The 14873-nt window shown below is 47.9% G+C and overlaps 1 protein-coding gene across 16 annotated transcripts in view; it reads left to right on the top strand.

Annotated features, from left to right (window-relative positions):
* Ppfia1 (PPFI scaffold protein A1) overlaps positions 1-13289 on the top strand; it is an 88757-nt gene extending 75468 nt beyond the window's left edge. For 5 of the 16 annotated variants that reach the window (XM_076556058.1, XM_076556027.1, XM_076556026.1 and 2 more), the window contains 7 exons: positions 3730-3905; positions 3998-4095; positions 6714-6889; positions 7655-7723; positions 8824-8989; positions 10803-10873; positions 12038-13289. In XM_076556058.1, coding sequence (XP_076412173.1) covers positions 3730-3905; positions 3998-4095; positions 6714-6889; positions 7655-7723; positions 8824-8989; positions 10803-10861 — 744 coding nt within the window. In that variant the 3' untranslated portion in view covers positions 10862-10873; positions 12038-13289. Of the gene's footprint in view, positions 1-85; positions 113-3726; positions 3906-3997; positions 4096-6713; positions 6890-7654; positions 7724-8823; positions 8990-10802; positions 10874-12037 lie in introns of all 16 variants that reach the window. The other 11 variants (XM_076556020.1, XM_076556005.1, XM_076555993.1 and 8 more) reach the window with 5 other exon arrangements.
* The last annotated feature ends 1584 nt before the right edge of the window (positions 13290-14873 follow it).

Raw genomic sequence — 14873 nt, 5'->3', positions numbered from 1 at the left:
AGCTGTCCTTGTTGCCTGCTTGCCATACCATAGCTTACAAACACTAACAGTTTGTTCTTTTGCATTCCTAACCATGTAACATCAGGAAGACGAGGAGGGAAGCTGGGCTCAGGTTGGCGTCTTTCTCTACCTACCTTCACTCTGTGGCAACAGAAAGTATCTGGGGTGGGGACGCGTGTGACTTGTCTTTCTGGATGTTCTTAGCATCCCAGTCTGCTCTGTGTGGTTAATGATTTGAAAGCCTTAGACAAGCCCAGAGCAGGCTTGCCAGCGCCTCATGGACAACTTTGAACATTCTCACAGGATCCCTGGCAGTGGCTCTTCATGAGCATAGGCTTCTGTTAATGTGGGGTCCCTCACACAGGGGTCCACACCTTATAAGAGTATGCACATAACTCCCTACTGGAGTTACTTTAGTTTGAAGATCTACTGGTAGAAGAATTGTGAAATAATTTGCAAACTTGAAAGGCATGATGCCTTTTCCTGTGTCTCTGCATTGGTGTTTTACTAAATGCTGCTGAAATGCTGCGTGCATTTAAAGATCTCACTAGGGGAATTCTCAGAGGCGAGGCTTCTTCTTGTCTCGTGGGTATTTTCATATTCATGCTAAAGTTTTTATTACATTTATTATTTGTGTTTGTCTATGTGTCTGTGTTCATGTGCCATAGCGAGGTCAGAGAACAACTTGGGGAAGTCAGTTTTCTCTTGTTTTCAGGCTTGGTGGCAAGTGCCTTTACCCACTGAACCTTCTTCTTGTGTACACATTCTCAGTGCCCCAGTACTTCGGCACCCAAGGAGCTCTTCCTCAGTGCTTTGCCGTCTCCACATTCAGGCAGGTTGGTGAATGACAGCTGGTCCTTCTTTGGATCCTAGCAGCATTCATTGCTGAGGCTGAACTGTGGACTTGGACAAGGAATGTTCTTAGTTTTCCCATCCACAGGCAGTGGCCTCCCTCTTTATCAAAGTGTCTCCAGTGAGTCAGGGAAAAGAACATGGGATCTGGTCTGGTTTTGCTGTGGTCTCTGCCTCACCTCAGCAGTCAGTTCATTCATTATTTAGCCTGGCCAGCAGCTCCTTACAGGATGGGTAGTCAGTGTGGTCAACAGGGCTGTTTCTGATGATTGCACTGCACCTCACATCTCCAGGCAGAATGATTCCAGTTCTTTGTGTGAACAGCTGCCTCTGGGCAGCATGCTTTGCAGTAGAGTGTGGAAAGGGGGTTCACGTCACTCCCTCACATTTCTCTCCCCAACCAAGCTGTCAGAGTAGAGGTGTCAATCTGCACCCCCCCGCCCCCCACGGTAGTCAGCCTGTGGACGCTGTAGAACCATCAGCAAGCAGTGTGGCCATGACCTGCTTCTTTGCAGCCTCTGTTTCGCTGAGCTCAAGTCTAGGTTGTATCATTACTGTGCAGGGTTCTCCTCTTTCCAAGACCACTTGCCTCTGTGTGCTCCCTTTCCTAGGTTGTATCAGCCTCCTGGGAGAAGAGGGGCTCCCTGGACTGAGCCCTCACCGAAGCTGCCACCACAAAGAAGTGATTGGCGTGCATGGGAAGCACTCAGAGATGGGATGCTGCTGCCTCATTCTCCCTCTCTTTATAGATTCTTCCTCATTCTGCCTGTCAAAGAAGGCAGAGCCAGCAGGCCAGAAAATAGTTAAGGGTCCCTGTGCTGATGGACAGTGAGATCTCGTGATGGCCCAGAGTACTTAGGGACAGTAACGGAATGGTTCTTCTGGTAGAGCTTCAATGTCCTTGTTGGATCTGACTCCTTCTTTCTACTTTGTCTGGAGCTGGTAAACAGGCAGAGGGAGGAGGTTGTCTCATTTCCCAGCATAAAGTCACCTTCTCTCTCTGCCTGCAGTGTGTTCCTTTCCATGGTACAGACCTGTTTAGCCAGCTTTACATCCTTATGGGGTTTAATGGCATTAGAAAGGATGTTTTAACCAGGGTTTCCAGATGGTTGTTAGTCTGTAGGAATGGGTCCCTATTCTTACTGCCCAGCACAACCTGTGTCTTAGCCCTGTGGCTGTTGTGCGACTTCCTGTCTCAGCTGGTCTTGTCCTTTGTGATTGAAAGGACCAACTGTCTTCCTTTTCTGCTCACAGGCTTTGTGTATCTTCTTGTGCTGGTGACCCATTGCTGGTAGTTAGTGTGGACAAGCATTCAATTCGTCCCTTCTTGGATGCTCTGTGTTGTGTGGAAGCAGATTCACTCTATTCCCATTCTATTGCATGCTCCACAGTGAAGCAGGAAGCCTTTCACATAGTGTTTCTGTGTCCTTTGTAGTAGTGTTAGGCTTTTCCAGTTTCTTGAGAGGCAAAGTTTCCCCATTCTTTTCACCAAATGTTGACCCAGTGTATGTTCCTATGACAATAAGCATCTCCATGTCTGGTCTTATTTTTAGTATGTTGTTGATGGCTTGCTGGCATTACAGACTCTTGCACTGTTGTTTTAAAAGTATGTTAATTTACAAATATTTGGAGGGTATTTGAATGTTTTAGCCATTACTAGTTATCCCTTTGAGACAAAATCTTGCTGTGTTGCCCAGGCTATCCTTTCAACTTCAGACAAACTTCATCTCATATTGGCCTATTGAGTAGGTGGGCCTATGGGCGTGTGCCCCCCCGTATTTGGCTAATTGCTGGTTTCCTTCTTTCCCCCTCTCCCTTCTGCTTGTCCTTACAACTCGGTCTTGCCCTATAGCCCAGGGTGACCTCCAACTTGTGACAATCCTCCTGCCTTGTTAGTACTGGAATTACAGATTCTAATTAATTTTCTTCTGAGGCAGAAACAACTGTGTGATTTGACTTCGAAGCATATTGAGCTGGGGTATTGCTCTGTGCTGGAGCTGTGCTTAGTGTACATGAGGCCTGCTTCAGTCTCAGCAGCACACCAAGCCAAGCACATTCTGGAGGAATTCTGTTGCCCACTACTTAGGAGGCTGAGCAGGAGGATCACTTCAGCCTGGAAAGTTGACTGGTGTGCCATGCCTCAGGATGGTGGCTTCCCAGGACCACACAGTCTGGTGGGATGGAGTGTGAGACTCAACATCTTATCCTAGGCAGGATGGTAGTACCCCTTCAAGGAAAAGAAGGGAAGTGTTCTAGTTGGGTGGAGAATTCTGGAAAACATAAGTAGGTCAAGTTGATTGCTACTGCTGCTTCAGTCTGCACTGTGCTGAGTCTTTTCAAGGAAAAGCTGCTTTCCTGTAGTTTTTAGCACACACACCCTTTCTGGTTTTGTTTGGAAGGAGCATTTAAGTCTTATTTGTAATTGTATATTTGTCTTTTTCTTCATTTAATCCTGTTAATTTGTATTTTAAACATTTTTTTTTTTCTAATCAACTTTTGCTGGTTTTTTAAAATCAACATTCCATTTAGGAAAAAGTGTTAAAACCAAAGTCAGAACAGCCAGAGAGAATTTTAATGAGTCAAGTTGAACCCATCCTTCAAACTTGTTCATGAGTCGTGGTCATTCTTAGTTGCTGCATTAATAGCTGTTTCAGAAGGGGCTCTGCAGTTGACTGTGGTTTCCTTGTGGCTCCTTAGATAAGGAAACTCAGCAGGGAGTCCTAGATTTTTAATGACTCCTTTTGTGTGCAGTATCACTAAAGTTTAAATGGTGGGGACGGGAGATTGATCACCTAGGCATTACCAAGACTAGTATTGTTAGTTTAGTCTTTGTAGATTCCTAGTCCATAACTAACGTCACCCACTTACTAAAAGCAGACGCTAGCATATGGGGACATGAACCACGAGTGGATCGGCAATGAGTGGCTGCCCAGCCTGGGTCTGCCGCAGTACCGCAGCTACTTCATGGAGTGCCTTGTAGATGCCCGGATGCTGGATCACCTGACCAAGAAAGACCTGCGAGGGCAGCTGAAGATGGTCGACAGCTTCCACAGGCGAGTGGGCATTTGCTACGCCTTCTCTCTGCCCCGAGGCTTGCTCTGTTGTTAGCTCCACATGACCTTTTCTTTTGTATCTCTGTAAACAGAAACAGTTTCCAGTGTGGAATTATGTGCCTGAGAAGGTTGAATTATGACCGAAAAGAACTGGAAAGAAAAAGAGAAGAGAGTCAGAATGAGACAAGAGGTGAGCTCCCTACCTGCTGGCTTCTGCGGCCAGTGCTCCAGCCTCAGTGGGGTGGAGCATCTGCCAGGCAACACCAAGAGGATTCCTGGAGGCTTTAGGGGAGGCACTAGCCAACATGAGAAGGGAGGAAAAGGAATGATGGGGAGCTTGCCTGTATGCAGTCAGCAGTTCTGGTGTTTTTCCTGTGACATTAGAGTTATCCTTTGGTCATATGTGCCCTATGTTGACACTTAGAAATGCAGAACAGAGCTGAGTCTGCTGCATTCTCACTGGGATAAGTATGAAATGCGGGGCTGTGGGGTATTCAAGGGTCTCGATTGCACAGGAAAGGCAGGAGGCCCTAAGGCTGCCCTCAGTCAGCCCTAGGAGGACAGCAGGTGGGTGGAGGAGGGATGCACACAGAAGCAGAGTTCTGCAAGAGCAGGCTGTAGGGGGGCTGCTCTCCTCTAGGGCCTTCTTTCCTGCTGCAGCCCCAGTGACGGAGACAGTTAGTTCCAGAAGTCAGGGGTCATTGGTGATCTTAGCAGTGGTCCTGAGCTGAGTGGGCACTCGATGCTGTTCTAGTATCTGTCTCTAGTCTCTTTGCTGCTTACCACAGCCCCAGAAACACTGTTTTTAATAAGAAAAAACACACAAAAAAAAACCTAGAGATGAAGATGTGTGTGAGTCCAGTGTTCATGAGCATGTGTGAGTGCACACATGAGTGTGTAGAGGGTAGCTCAGTGTAGAGCCTTTCCCTAGTGTGTTACATGTTAGAGGGCCTGTGCTTGAACTCTGCCATGTTTAAAATGAAAAAGAAAGAGAGAGAAAAATGGAAACAGACTGCCAGAGATGGCACATTTGGAGGGCAGTTTGCTCAGTGGAGTTCCTGCAAATCCTGGGAATGGCTTCTTTTCCAGGGCAGCACCTAGGGATAGAACGCTGAGTTCAGTGGCCCACTGGCTTTTACACTTGACAGGAACTGTCTTTGCAAATGATTGGGCCTCTTTTTAGACCGACTATTTTTAGGTCTCCATTAGTGCTAATGGAGTATTGTACCTGTCACAAGGTGTGGCCTCCAGAGCCTTTGTGCTGGATAATGTCTTTCAGTTTCTCTGTGATGAGTATGGGGCTTGGTGATATATGTTTGTGACCCCTAGCACTCTGGAAGCTAAGGCATAAGGATCATGTTAGTTCAAGGCCAACTGAGGCTCCATAGTGAGACCCTGCCTTAAGAAATTTTGGGGAAAACATTGAAGATACTTGTGTCATGTGCTGGCTAGTTTTATGTCAACTTGACACAATCTAGAGTCACTGGAGAGAAGGGAGCCTCAATTGAGAAAACGTTTCCATAAGATCCAGCTGTAGGCAAACAGGGCATTTTCTTAATTAAGATTGATGTGGGAGGGCCCAGCCCATTGTGGTAGTACTGGGTTCTATAAGAAAGCAGGCTTGGCTGAGCAGCAGTGGTGTGGGCCTTTAATCCCACCACTCAGGAGGCAGAGCCAGGCGGATCTCTGTGAGTTCAAGGCCAGCCTGGTCTACAGAGTGAGATCCAGGACAGGCACCAAAACCATACAGAGAAACCTTCTGTCTTGGGGGGCAGGGGTGGGGTGGGTAGAAAGAAAGGTTCAGCACTGGGTGGTGGTAGTGCACATCTTTAATCCCAGCACTTAAGAGGCAGAGGCGGGTGCCAGCCTGGTCTACAGAATGAGTTCTAAGACAATCAGAGCTGTTACACAAAGAAACCCTGTCTTGAAAAAGTAACAGCAGGGGGTGGGTTGGGGGAGAAGGCTGGGGGCGGGGAGGGGTGGGGGGAGGGAGGACAGAGGAATCTGTGGTTGGTATATAAAATAAATAGAAAATCTCTTAATAAAAAAATTAAATTAAAAAAAAAAAAGAAAAAGCAACAAGAAAAAGCAGGCTGAGTAAGCCATGGGGAGCAAGCCAGTAAGCAGCACTCCTGTGGCCCCTTCCTTCATCAGCTCCTGCCTCCAGGTTCCTGCCCTGCTTGAGTTCCTGTCCTGACTTCCTTCAATGATGAACAGTGATATGGAAGCATAAGCCAAATAAACCCTTTCTCTTCCTAAGTTTCTATGGGCATGATGTTTTATCCCAACAATAGTAACCCTAAGACACATCATGAAGTAAATTAAAACAAAAAAGTTTAACCTGAGCAAAGTTTGAATACAAGATACGTGGCTACACAGAATACACCCTAGCAGACTAAGGACCATGGGCTGCGTGGCTTGTGGGAGCCTCCTCAGCACTGCCCTGGTTCCTTGTAGAGGAGAGAAGTGGGGGAAGGTGTCCAGCCTCTATGGAGACGGCTCTGTCTGTGATGGGAAGAATCTGCTTTGATCCTTGGGTTTGTAGACTGTCACCCCATTCTGTTCCTGGAAGTGCAGTGAGTTCTGTCTTTCTCCTGGGTTCCATAGAGTAGTTCCAGTGGGTTCTTACAGAGGCTAGATAGGATTCCTATGTGAGGGCTGTGGTATTTGTGATGCTGGCACCTGGGGCTTGGGTCTGCTTCAGGAGCATAAGGTCAGGATTTATAGCAGGAGCCTTTCTCCTGTACTGCAGGGTGTGGGGAACAGAACATTTCTGAGGCCATCATACACTTCTTCATTCTCTTGCAGATGTGCTTGTTTGGAGCAATGACCGGGTGATTCGCTGGATCCTGTCGATTGGCCTTAAAGAGTATGCCAACAATCTAATAGAGAGTGGTGTTCACGGAGCACTTCTAGCCTTGGACGAGACTTTCGATTTCAGCGCCCTGGCACTGTTGTTACAAATCCCAACGCAGAATACACAGGTGACTTCAGAGCTGTCAGGCCTGTACCCTGGCACAGTGTTCGAGAAGTCGCAATTGCATGTGCTCACTTGTCGCCTTGAGTTCAGGAAAAGCCTAACATTGGATGGATAGTGAAGGTGTTTTTAGCTCATTAGTGAGAGAATGTCCAAAGTCAACAGAGGCTTAGCCTTAACACTCTCATCTGCATGTTCTGTTTCAAGCCTCAGGGACTTAGAATAAAATAAGGAGAACCTCCATTCCAGTGTGTATTCATAATAGTGAGGCTTACACACATACTTACTTTTTTTTTTTTTTTTTTTTTTTAAATTTATTTATTTATATGTATACAGTGCCCATATCCCTGCAGGCCAGAAGATGGCACCAGATCTTATTACAGATGGTTGTGAGCCACCATATGGTTGCTGGGAATTGAACTCAGGACCTTTGGAGGAGCAAGCAGTGCTCTTAACCTCTGAGCCATCTCTCCAGCCCCACATACTTACTTTTTATTTTTAAGCATATCACACGGAGGTTTTATTAATTTTGCTTCTGTGGTAATTGTTTTATGTAGTTCTCTTTGCTTCATGGACGTATTTGAAAATGTGAATTTCTATTCCTCTACCGAACACCAACTTTAGCCTGGACTCCTAGCCATCTGCATAGCACTTATTATGGCTGTCCCTCAAGTCCACCCACAGATTAGATGCAAATGGCCCCGGCAGGGGAATATGCCAGTATCCTTCCTAGTGATTGATGGAGGCTTTGTTGGCTTTTTCACTGTTTCAGGCTCGAGCTGTCTTGGAAAGAGAGTTCAACAACCTTTTGGTCACGGGGACTGATAGGAGGTTTGATGAGGTTAGTGCTCAACCTGATCTCCTTGTTTTCTCTTTGGTTTGTTGGAAATCTACCACCAAACCCTAGCCCAGCCCACACAAGAATGGAGTGGGTCCCATTTCATCATCTTAGAACCATGTGGAAAAGCTACTTAAGGAGTGTGGACATACATTTGAATATGTATATATGGACATGCATCCTGGTTGAGAGAGCTAAGCACATTGACACTGTCTACCATTGGGCATGCCCAGCCCAGAAAAGAATGGATTTTTGTTGTTGTTGTGGTTTGGTTTTTGATTTTTCAAGACAGGGTTTCTTGAAAACCTGTTTCCCTAGATGTCCTCAAACTCATAGAGATCTGCCTTCCTCTGCCTCCAAAGTGTTGGGATTAAAGGCTTGCACCACCCCCCATACCCCCAGCAAGAATGGTTTTAATAAAACTTTCTTTAGGGTTTTGTTTTGAGAAAGAATCTTACCATGTAGCCCAAGGTGGCCTTGAACTTGCAGCATCGTGCAAGTGTACCCAACATGCCTGGCTTACTGTTGGTTTTTGATGTCTCACAAATGATTGTCAAGTCATGAACTGAATGAAGCCATGAAGTAGCATCTGTATCTTGTGTTCTGGGAAGAACTAGTCATTCTGTCAGGCTTTCCCAGAGCCTCTGTGCCTTGGGAAAAGATGTGTCTGAAAAGTACATTTGCTCAAAACTGTTATTTTTTTCTTCCCTCTCAAAACCCATGACATCACATGTAGGGGTTGTTATCATTGGGCCTTGGAAACAACTCTAGTTTGATAAAGAGAACACAGGCTGTCTTTGAAGAGGTCTTGTTGACCATGTCCTAGTCTGTACATCCCGTCTGTGAGATGGTTTTTGTATGACAAGTGAAGTGTGAGAAGGGCCACAACCTAGGACTGGTCTCAGTTCTCCAGCTGTGGCCAGAGGAATGTCTCCATAGTCCTTTTCCTCTGCAGATCTGGACTAGGTAGGCAGGTGTGCTATCAACAGGAAGGTTAGCTGTACACAAACCAGAGCCCCGAGATCCAACAACATCTGAAGAGTGCAGAGCTGGCAGGGTGCTGCTTTTACTGTTAATTGTCAATTGTCTCCTTGGTTTGCCAGGACGATGACAAAAGTTTCAGGAGAGCACCTTCATGGAGGAAGAAGTTCAGACCAAAGGACATCCGAGGCCTGGCCTCTGGCTCTGCAGAGACGTTGCCTGCTAACTTCCGGGTCACCTCCTCTATGTCATCACCCTCTATGCAGCCAAAGAAGGTTCAAATGGACGGTATGTGGTGGGCCCTGCAACCGCCACATGTGGGGAGTGTGAGCACTGGCTGCACCTGGGGCATTGGAGTGAGGCTGCATGCTCAGGTGTATTTGTTGTTCAGCTAACCCTAACATTGGTTCCTCAAGATTAACCAAAGTAACAGAAACTAAGAAAGTCCTCATTTGATTGAACGCTACACTGTTTTCCCTAAGGCTTAGTCCTGTCTGTTTTGGGGAGGGGGTTGAGCCCATCTGTGAGATGAGACTCGTAGGCAGCACAGGTGCGCTTGCTGGATGTCACCGTGCCGAAGCCCTGACCACAGAGCTGCTCCTGAAGCAGAGTTTTAACTGTAGTAGCCTAGGCTGTCCTCACAGTCACAGTAAGCCTCCTGCCTCAGCTTCATGAATGCTGGAATTACAGGCATAAGCCACAATATCTGGCCCAAGTAAATTGTAAAGAATGCAGTTTCCACCTCTTTCTGCTGTTTGTTAGTCACATATGTCCCTGTTGTAGGACAGGGAGATAGTCTGGAACTAGCAGAAATGGGCACAGTGAGAGTGGATAGGGGACACAAGTCAGATGAGGTTTGCCTAGGCCTTGAGCAGGCATGTTCTTGAGCAGTCCCTCTGGCTGTGTCATGTGTTCCTGAGGAGATTTTGATAACTGACAGCCACATACTTGAAACAGCCAAACCTGAGCCCTAGTAGTCAGGCTGCTCCTCCTTGCTGATGCAGGTAGTAGGTTCGCTGCTGGTCTGCTGGGATTCTTGCTCTCACAGCACAAACCAGAGGCCAGAGGCAAGCACATGAGCAAAGCTTCACGGGGCTGGACTCCTGGAAAGCACATGAGGGAGAAAGCGCTGGCTGGTTTGGCCATGGTTCAGTATTATGCTTACAGGGGAAGGTCCAGTCTTTTCTGCTCACAGCAACTTCATGAGAGCCAGTGTGTGCCTGGTGTGCCAGCCTAGCTCAGACTAAATGGGCACATGTAGGCTTTCCCTGTTCTAAAACACACTTGTTGGTCAAACACTAATACTCTAAGAATAAGAGCTTAGAGAGAAAGCAGCGTGGAAAGAGGTGTAGGAGTCTAGGGTGTGGACGTGACTTCCTCTACTCCACTTGGGAGAAGGCAGCTCCTGGCCACCAGCTGTGCTGAGGTCTTCTGAGTGAGGAAAGGTGAGATGTAGTGCACATGGCAGGCATTCCTTCCACCTAAGCCCGCTATCTCAGTGGCTCCGAGAGTGTGGCTGTGAGAACTTAGCCTCCTCGCTGTGCACAGGCGCATCCTATCTCTTAAGCTGTGCTGGCTGTTGATTATATTAAATGACAACCAGCAGCTCAGCAGTTTCCATGGTTTCTGATGAAAAACTGAGTCTGGGCATTGGTTTCCTAAGAGAAGCCACTGTCCTGGCCATCATGCTCTTTCATGGAGCCTCTGAGTGTAGCCTCAGCCCCTCCCACAGCCCCTCCTGGGGCTGGGTTCACCTCTGGGTTCTTGGAGGTGCAGTATTCTGGCAGAAGACTTGTGGTGCAGTCTCAGGAGAACCGGACAGTCTCTTTTGTAGTCGTCACTCATGTACATGGACACCTGAAGTTGTGTTTGTGTTGCTTGCTCGTTACTGTTTCTGAGTTGGCTGCCGGTTCCCGGGCCCTCAGAGGGGAGCCTCTGGGCCACCCTGCTGTTCTTACTGGCTCCTTCCCCACAGCAGCCTGTCCTCCTATCCCTCGGGAAGTCTTGTCAGATGTGGAATGTCTTTATTGTCCCCTTGTGTGATGTTTAACACTAACTGCACGCTGTGTTTGCACGCTTCCTCCCATGGTTGTGGAGACAGGTAGTGTGTCCGGAGCACAGAGGCTGGACTCTGCCACAGTCAGGACTTACTCCTGCTAGAGCCTCCTGCTGGTGAGTAGAGAGCCGCTGCTCCCAGATGTCCTCAGTACAGCACAGGTGGGCCACTTACTTCATGTCCACCTGGCTCTGACAGCTTTAGACCATAAGAGCTAACCTCAGTTATTTGGGAACTGAAAGAATATAGCTCCTCATGCTTGGTACCACACAGGCACTGTGGTGGACAATGACCACAGAAAGTGAAACAGCCTTCCTTCCTTCCTTCCTTCCTTCCCCTTCCCCTTCCCCTTCCCCTTCCCCTTCCCCTTCCCCTTCCCCTTCCCCTTCCCCTTCCCCTTCCCCTTCCCCTTCCCCTTCCCCTTTCCCTTTCTCTCTTTCTCTCTGTGTTTGTGAGTAGGTACGTGCATGTGTGAGTGCACATGCTACCAGAGTCCGAAAGATGGTATCAAATCCCCTAGAGCTGGAGTTACAGGCAGTTTTGAGCAGCCTGATGTGGGTGCTGCTGGGAACAGAACTCAAGGCCTCTGCAGGAGCAGCCAGTATCTTAACTGTTAAGCTATCGCTCCAGCTCTGCAGACTTTCTTTCTTTCTTTTTAAAATAATTTATTTAACTTTATTTTATGTGCATTGGTATGAAGGTGTCAGATCCCCTGGAACTGGAGTTAGAGACAGTGAGCTGCCATGTGGGTGCTAGGAATTGAACCTGAGTCCTCTGGGAGAGCAGTCAGTGCTCTTAACCGCTGAGCCATCTCTCCAGCCCCCAGACTTTAAGTTCTCTTGCCCTAGGTGTCAGCTGATGTCATGGCGGGGGCGGGAGTGAGAGCAGTCCCCGGTGTGGCTCTTCCAGCTGTGCAGATGGAGCACCCATGTGTGGCATCTCCTGTGCAGTGTAGTCATCAGGTGGCTCAGTCTAGAGAGCTGCTGTGCAGCATTGCCGAGCTCACGTGTATGGTGGCCACCTGTGTCCAGTGCTCCAGAGCACTGTTAAGGGTGGGTGCCCCCTAGGCCCAGGTTTCTCTTTGCTCCTGAGGCCCGTCTTTCCAGGAGTGCTATCCCCACCCATCTGGGACTGCTTTTTTTTCTTTTTCTTTTTGGCTTCTTTTTAAAATTAGTATGGTGAGACATATGCTGGGGACTGGGGGCACAGGTCATAGGTGGCTGTGGGGTGGCCCTGTGTGGGCAGTGTGTGCTGAAGGAAGTGCCTGTGCTTGCTTCCAGTTTACCCGCACTACTTCTACAGATGACGCCGCCGACGCCGTGGCAGAGACGGTGCAGAGCCTGGTGCAGCCCCATCTGGCAACACTTGCTATATGGACCCAAGATATTTTATTACAGAGTTTTTAAACTTGGGGGGGAAATCACAAATACCATAGAGAAAATATTTTAGAATTGACTGTTTCTTATATTTATGTAAACTTACACTTTCTCATTTATATAGTTATATACTCTTTCATGTATATCCAGGCTATAAATATCCTTTTGAGTCAATTCATGTTCTTATACCTAATTTTAGTCTTTTAAATGAATGTACTGTAATGCTTGTGTGTAAATCTGAGCAAATATAGGGCTTTTGTAAATTATGCATTTACTGTAATTATTCCTGTTTAATTTTTTAATGATGAACCCGACAGAGGAAAGGATTTTGCTACATTTATAAAGTCATCATGATACAAGCCATGTGCGTTCTCCTCTACCCAGCTCTGCAACAATCATTCTGAAACAAGCAGGCTTTATTTCCAGATGTTTTTCTGTCGTATTTTAATGACTGACCTTAACTGTACTTTTTCTACACGAAATCTCAGCTTCCATTAGTCTTGGGACGGATGGTCAGGACTCTGTGAACAACCCTTCCCCCTGGCCACATCCCTGGCCCTGCTCTGGACATAGGTTGGTGGTCTTCAGAGCTGAGCAGAGCCTTGAGCTAGGAGCAGCACTCTACAGGGCGGGGTGGCTGCCCCTGCGGACTGAGCAGCTGATAGAGGAGCCTTTGCAGCCGCTCCCGCCACACACTCTTCAAGGACCAATCACGGGCAGGTGCTCATTTCCCGACTGGGGCCGAGCAGGTGAAAGCCAGAAACCTCAGCGGAGCAGGCTGCCTGCAACTCCAATAAAGGCCTTATTTTTCTTGTGTAAACTGTCTTTTTACATTTATTTGTAAATGTCTTAAGAATGGACCTAGCTGTACACTCATAGCTGTCTTGGCAGCCTCCTGACTGACTCTGGTGAGCTAAGCCACAGGGCTCAGGCAGACACGTGCGTATTTATTGTGTAGCTGATGTGGGGCTTCAATATTTGCTTTCTGCTTTTAATTCATCTGGACAATTGGTTGTTCTGTTTTTCTGTTAATTGTTTGTGACCCTCCCAATTACATAACAAAGTCTGTGCAGTCAACTTCTGAACTGTTTTTATCACAGTGTTATTTATTGCTTTTTTTTTTTTTCAATAAAGTCCCCAGCATTTTCCACTGCCAGTTAAGAATGCGGTGAGCAAGCGTCGACTGCCTTCTGCTCTGCTGAAGGTGGGGAGTGGGAGATGGCACAGGGTTGGAATGGTCTAGGGAACCCCAGGGCAGAGATGGGGGCTTCAGACAGTGAGGCAGGAGAGGGGCCCTTAAGCCATCTAAGCCTGAAGGGGCCCTGCATCTGGGGCTGGTAGCCAAGGCACATGCATGCCTTTGTGGGCTGCTCCTGCACTGCTCCTCAGCTCTGCTGCCTGCCTTAGATGGCTTTGTCTTCCTGCTCCTCTGCCTTGTCAGCAGGGATTTGCTCCTTCTGGCTAAGGGGACGTGACTGTCATAGCTTCAGCCCAGGGAACAAAGGGAAAGGACAGACTTTAGGCAGTTAGTTAGCTCCTACCCCACCCCCACCCCTGTGCTCTGGACTAGAAGTGGACACCTGGGAAGAAAGGGTGGCACTAATGAGGGGCCAGCCTCACAGTGGCCACACGAGGCAGCCCCAGAGCCAGTCCCTACCAGACTCAGACAGTTCTAAGGCCATTGTCCACCTGAGTTTTTCTTCTGAAAGTTGTGTCCCTTCAAGACCAACTGCCTTTCTGGGACGTGTCTGCAGGGTGTAGATTAGGATCTTCCTGCCCCACCCAGAACAGCTGCACTTGTGGACACTGCCTTCTGTTTACAACCTACCTGCTCTGCTCACCTGTACCACAGGCTTCCAAAACCATACTTGCTGGAGGCTACAACTGTAGGGGCCATAGAGATGGCTTAGTAGGTAAAGTGCTTGCCAGGACCTGAGTGTAGGTTCCTAGACCCCACATGAAGAGCTGAACATGGTGGTAATGAACATGGTGTGTAGTCCTAGCACTAGGGAGATGGAGACAGGTAGATTTCCTGGGGCTCAGGTGTCTCAGAGCTTTATGACTGCTTCAGAATTCCCAGGTACACCATCTACAGAGAGAGGTACCTTAGCAATTGAGCACTTAGTGTTCTTCCAGAGGACCTAGGTTCAATACCCAGCACCCACATGATAGCTCACAACCGTCCAACTCTAGTTCCAGGGTTTCTGATGCCTGCTTCTGGCCTTCTCCAGCACAGACACATGAAGTAGTACACAGACAGGTGCAGGCAAAACATTCACACATTAAAAAAAAGGTTCTTGGGCTCCTTGGTGGTTTTATTGGTGGTGAGTTGAAAAAACGATAGAACGAGTGATCGTAGCAATTCCAAGAACACTCTGCTGCGTGCTGCCTTGCTCTGTGTCACCCTCGGTGGGGTTGGGGACTGCAAGCATCCCTGGTCTAATTCTGATGGTGCCACATCCATGATCCCTCCCATTACTGAACCACCTTTTGAGCCACCCACGTGAAGCATTATCTATAATCCCAGGACTAGGGAAGCTGAGCAGAATTGCAAGCTCGGGCCCAGCTTTGAGCCACAGTAGAAACTTGTCTCAAAAATTAAATAAGTAGCACTGAGGAGATGGTCAATGGACAAAAGCAAGGACCTAGCCAGATGTGGTAGTGCACATCTGTAATCCTGCTGGAGCTTGATGGACACAGGAGGCTCCCTGGAATCTTACAGGCCAGGAGGTCTGGTGTA

This window comes from Peromyscus maniculatus, chromosome 1 (assembly GCF_049852395.1).
Source record: "Peromyscus maniculatus bairdii isolate BWxNUB_F1_BW_parent chromosome 1, HU_Pman_BW_mat_3.1, whole genome shotgun sequence".
NCBI classification, from domain to species: Eukaryota; Metazoa; Chordata; class Mammalia; order Rodentia; family Cricetidae; genus Peromyscus; species Peromyscus maniculatus.
This window is presented reverse-complemented; position numbering and strand designations above follow the sequence as displayed.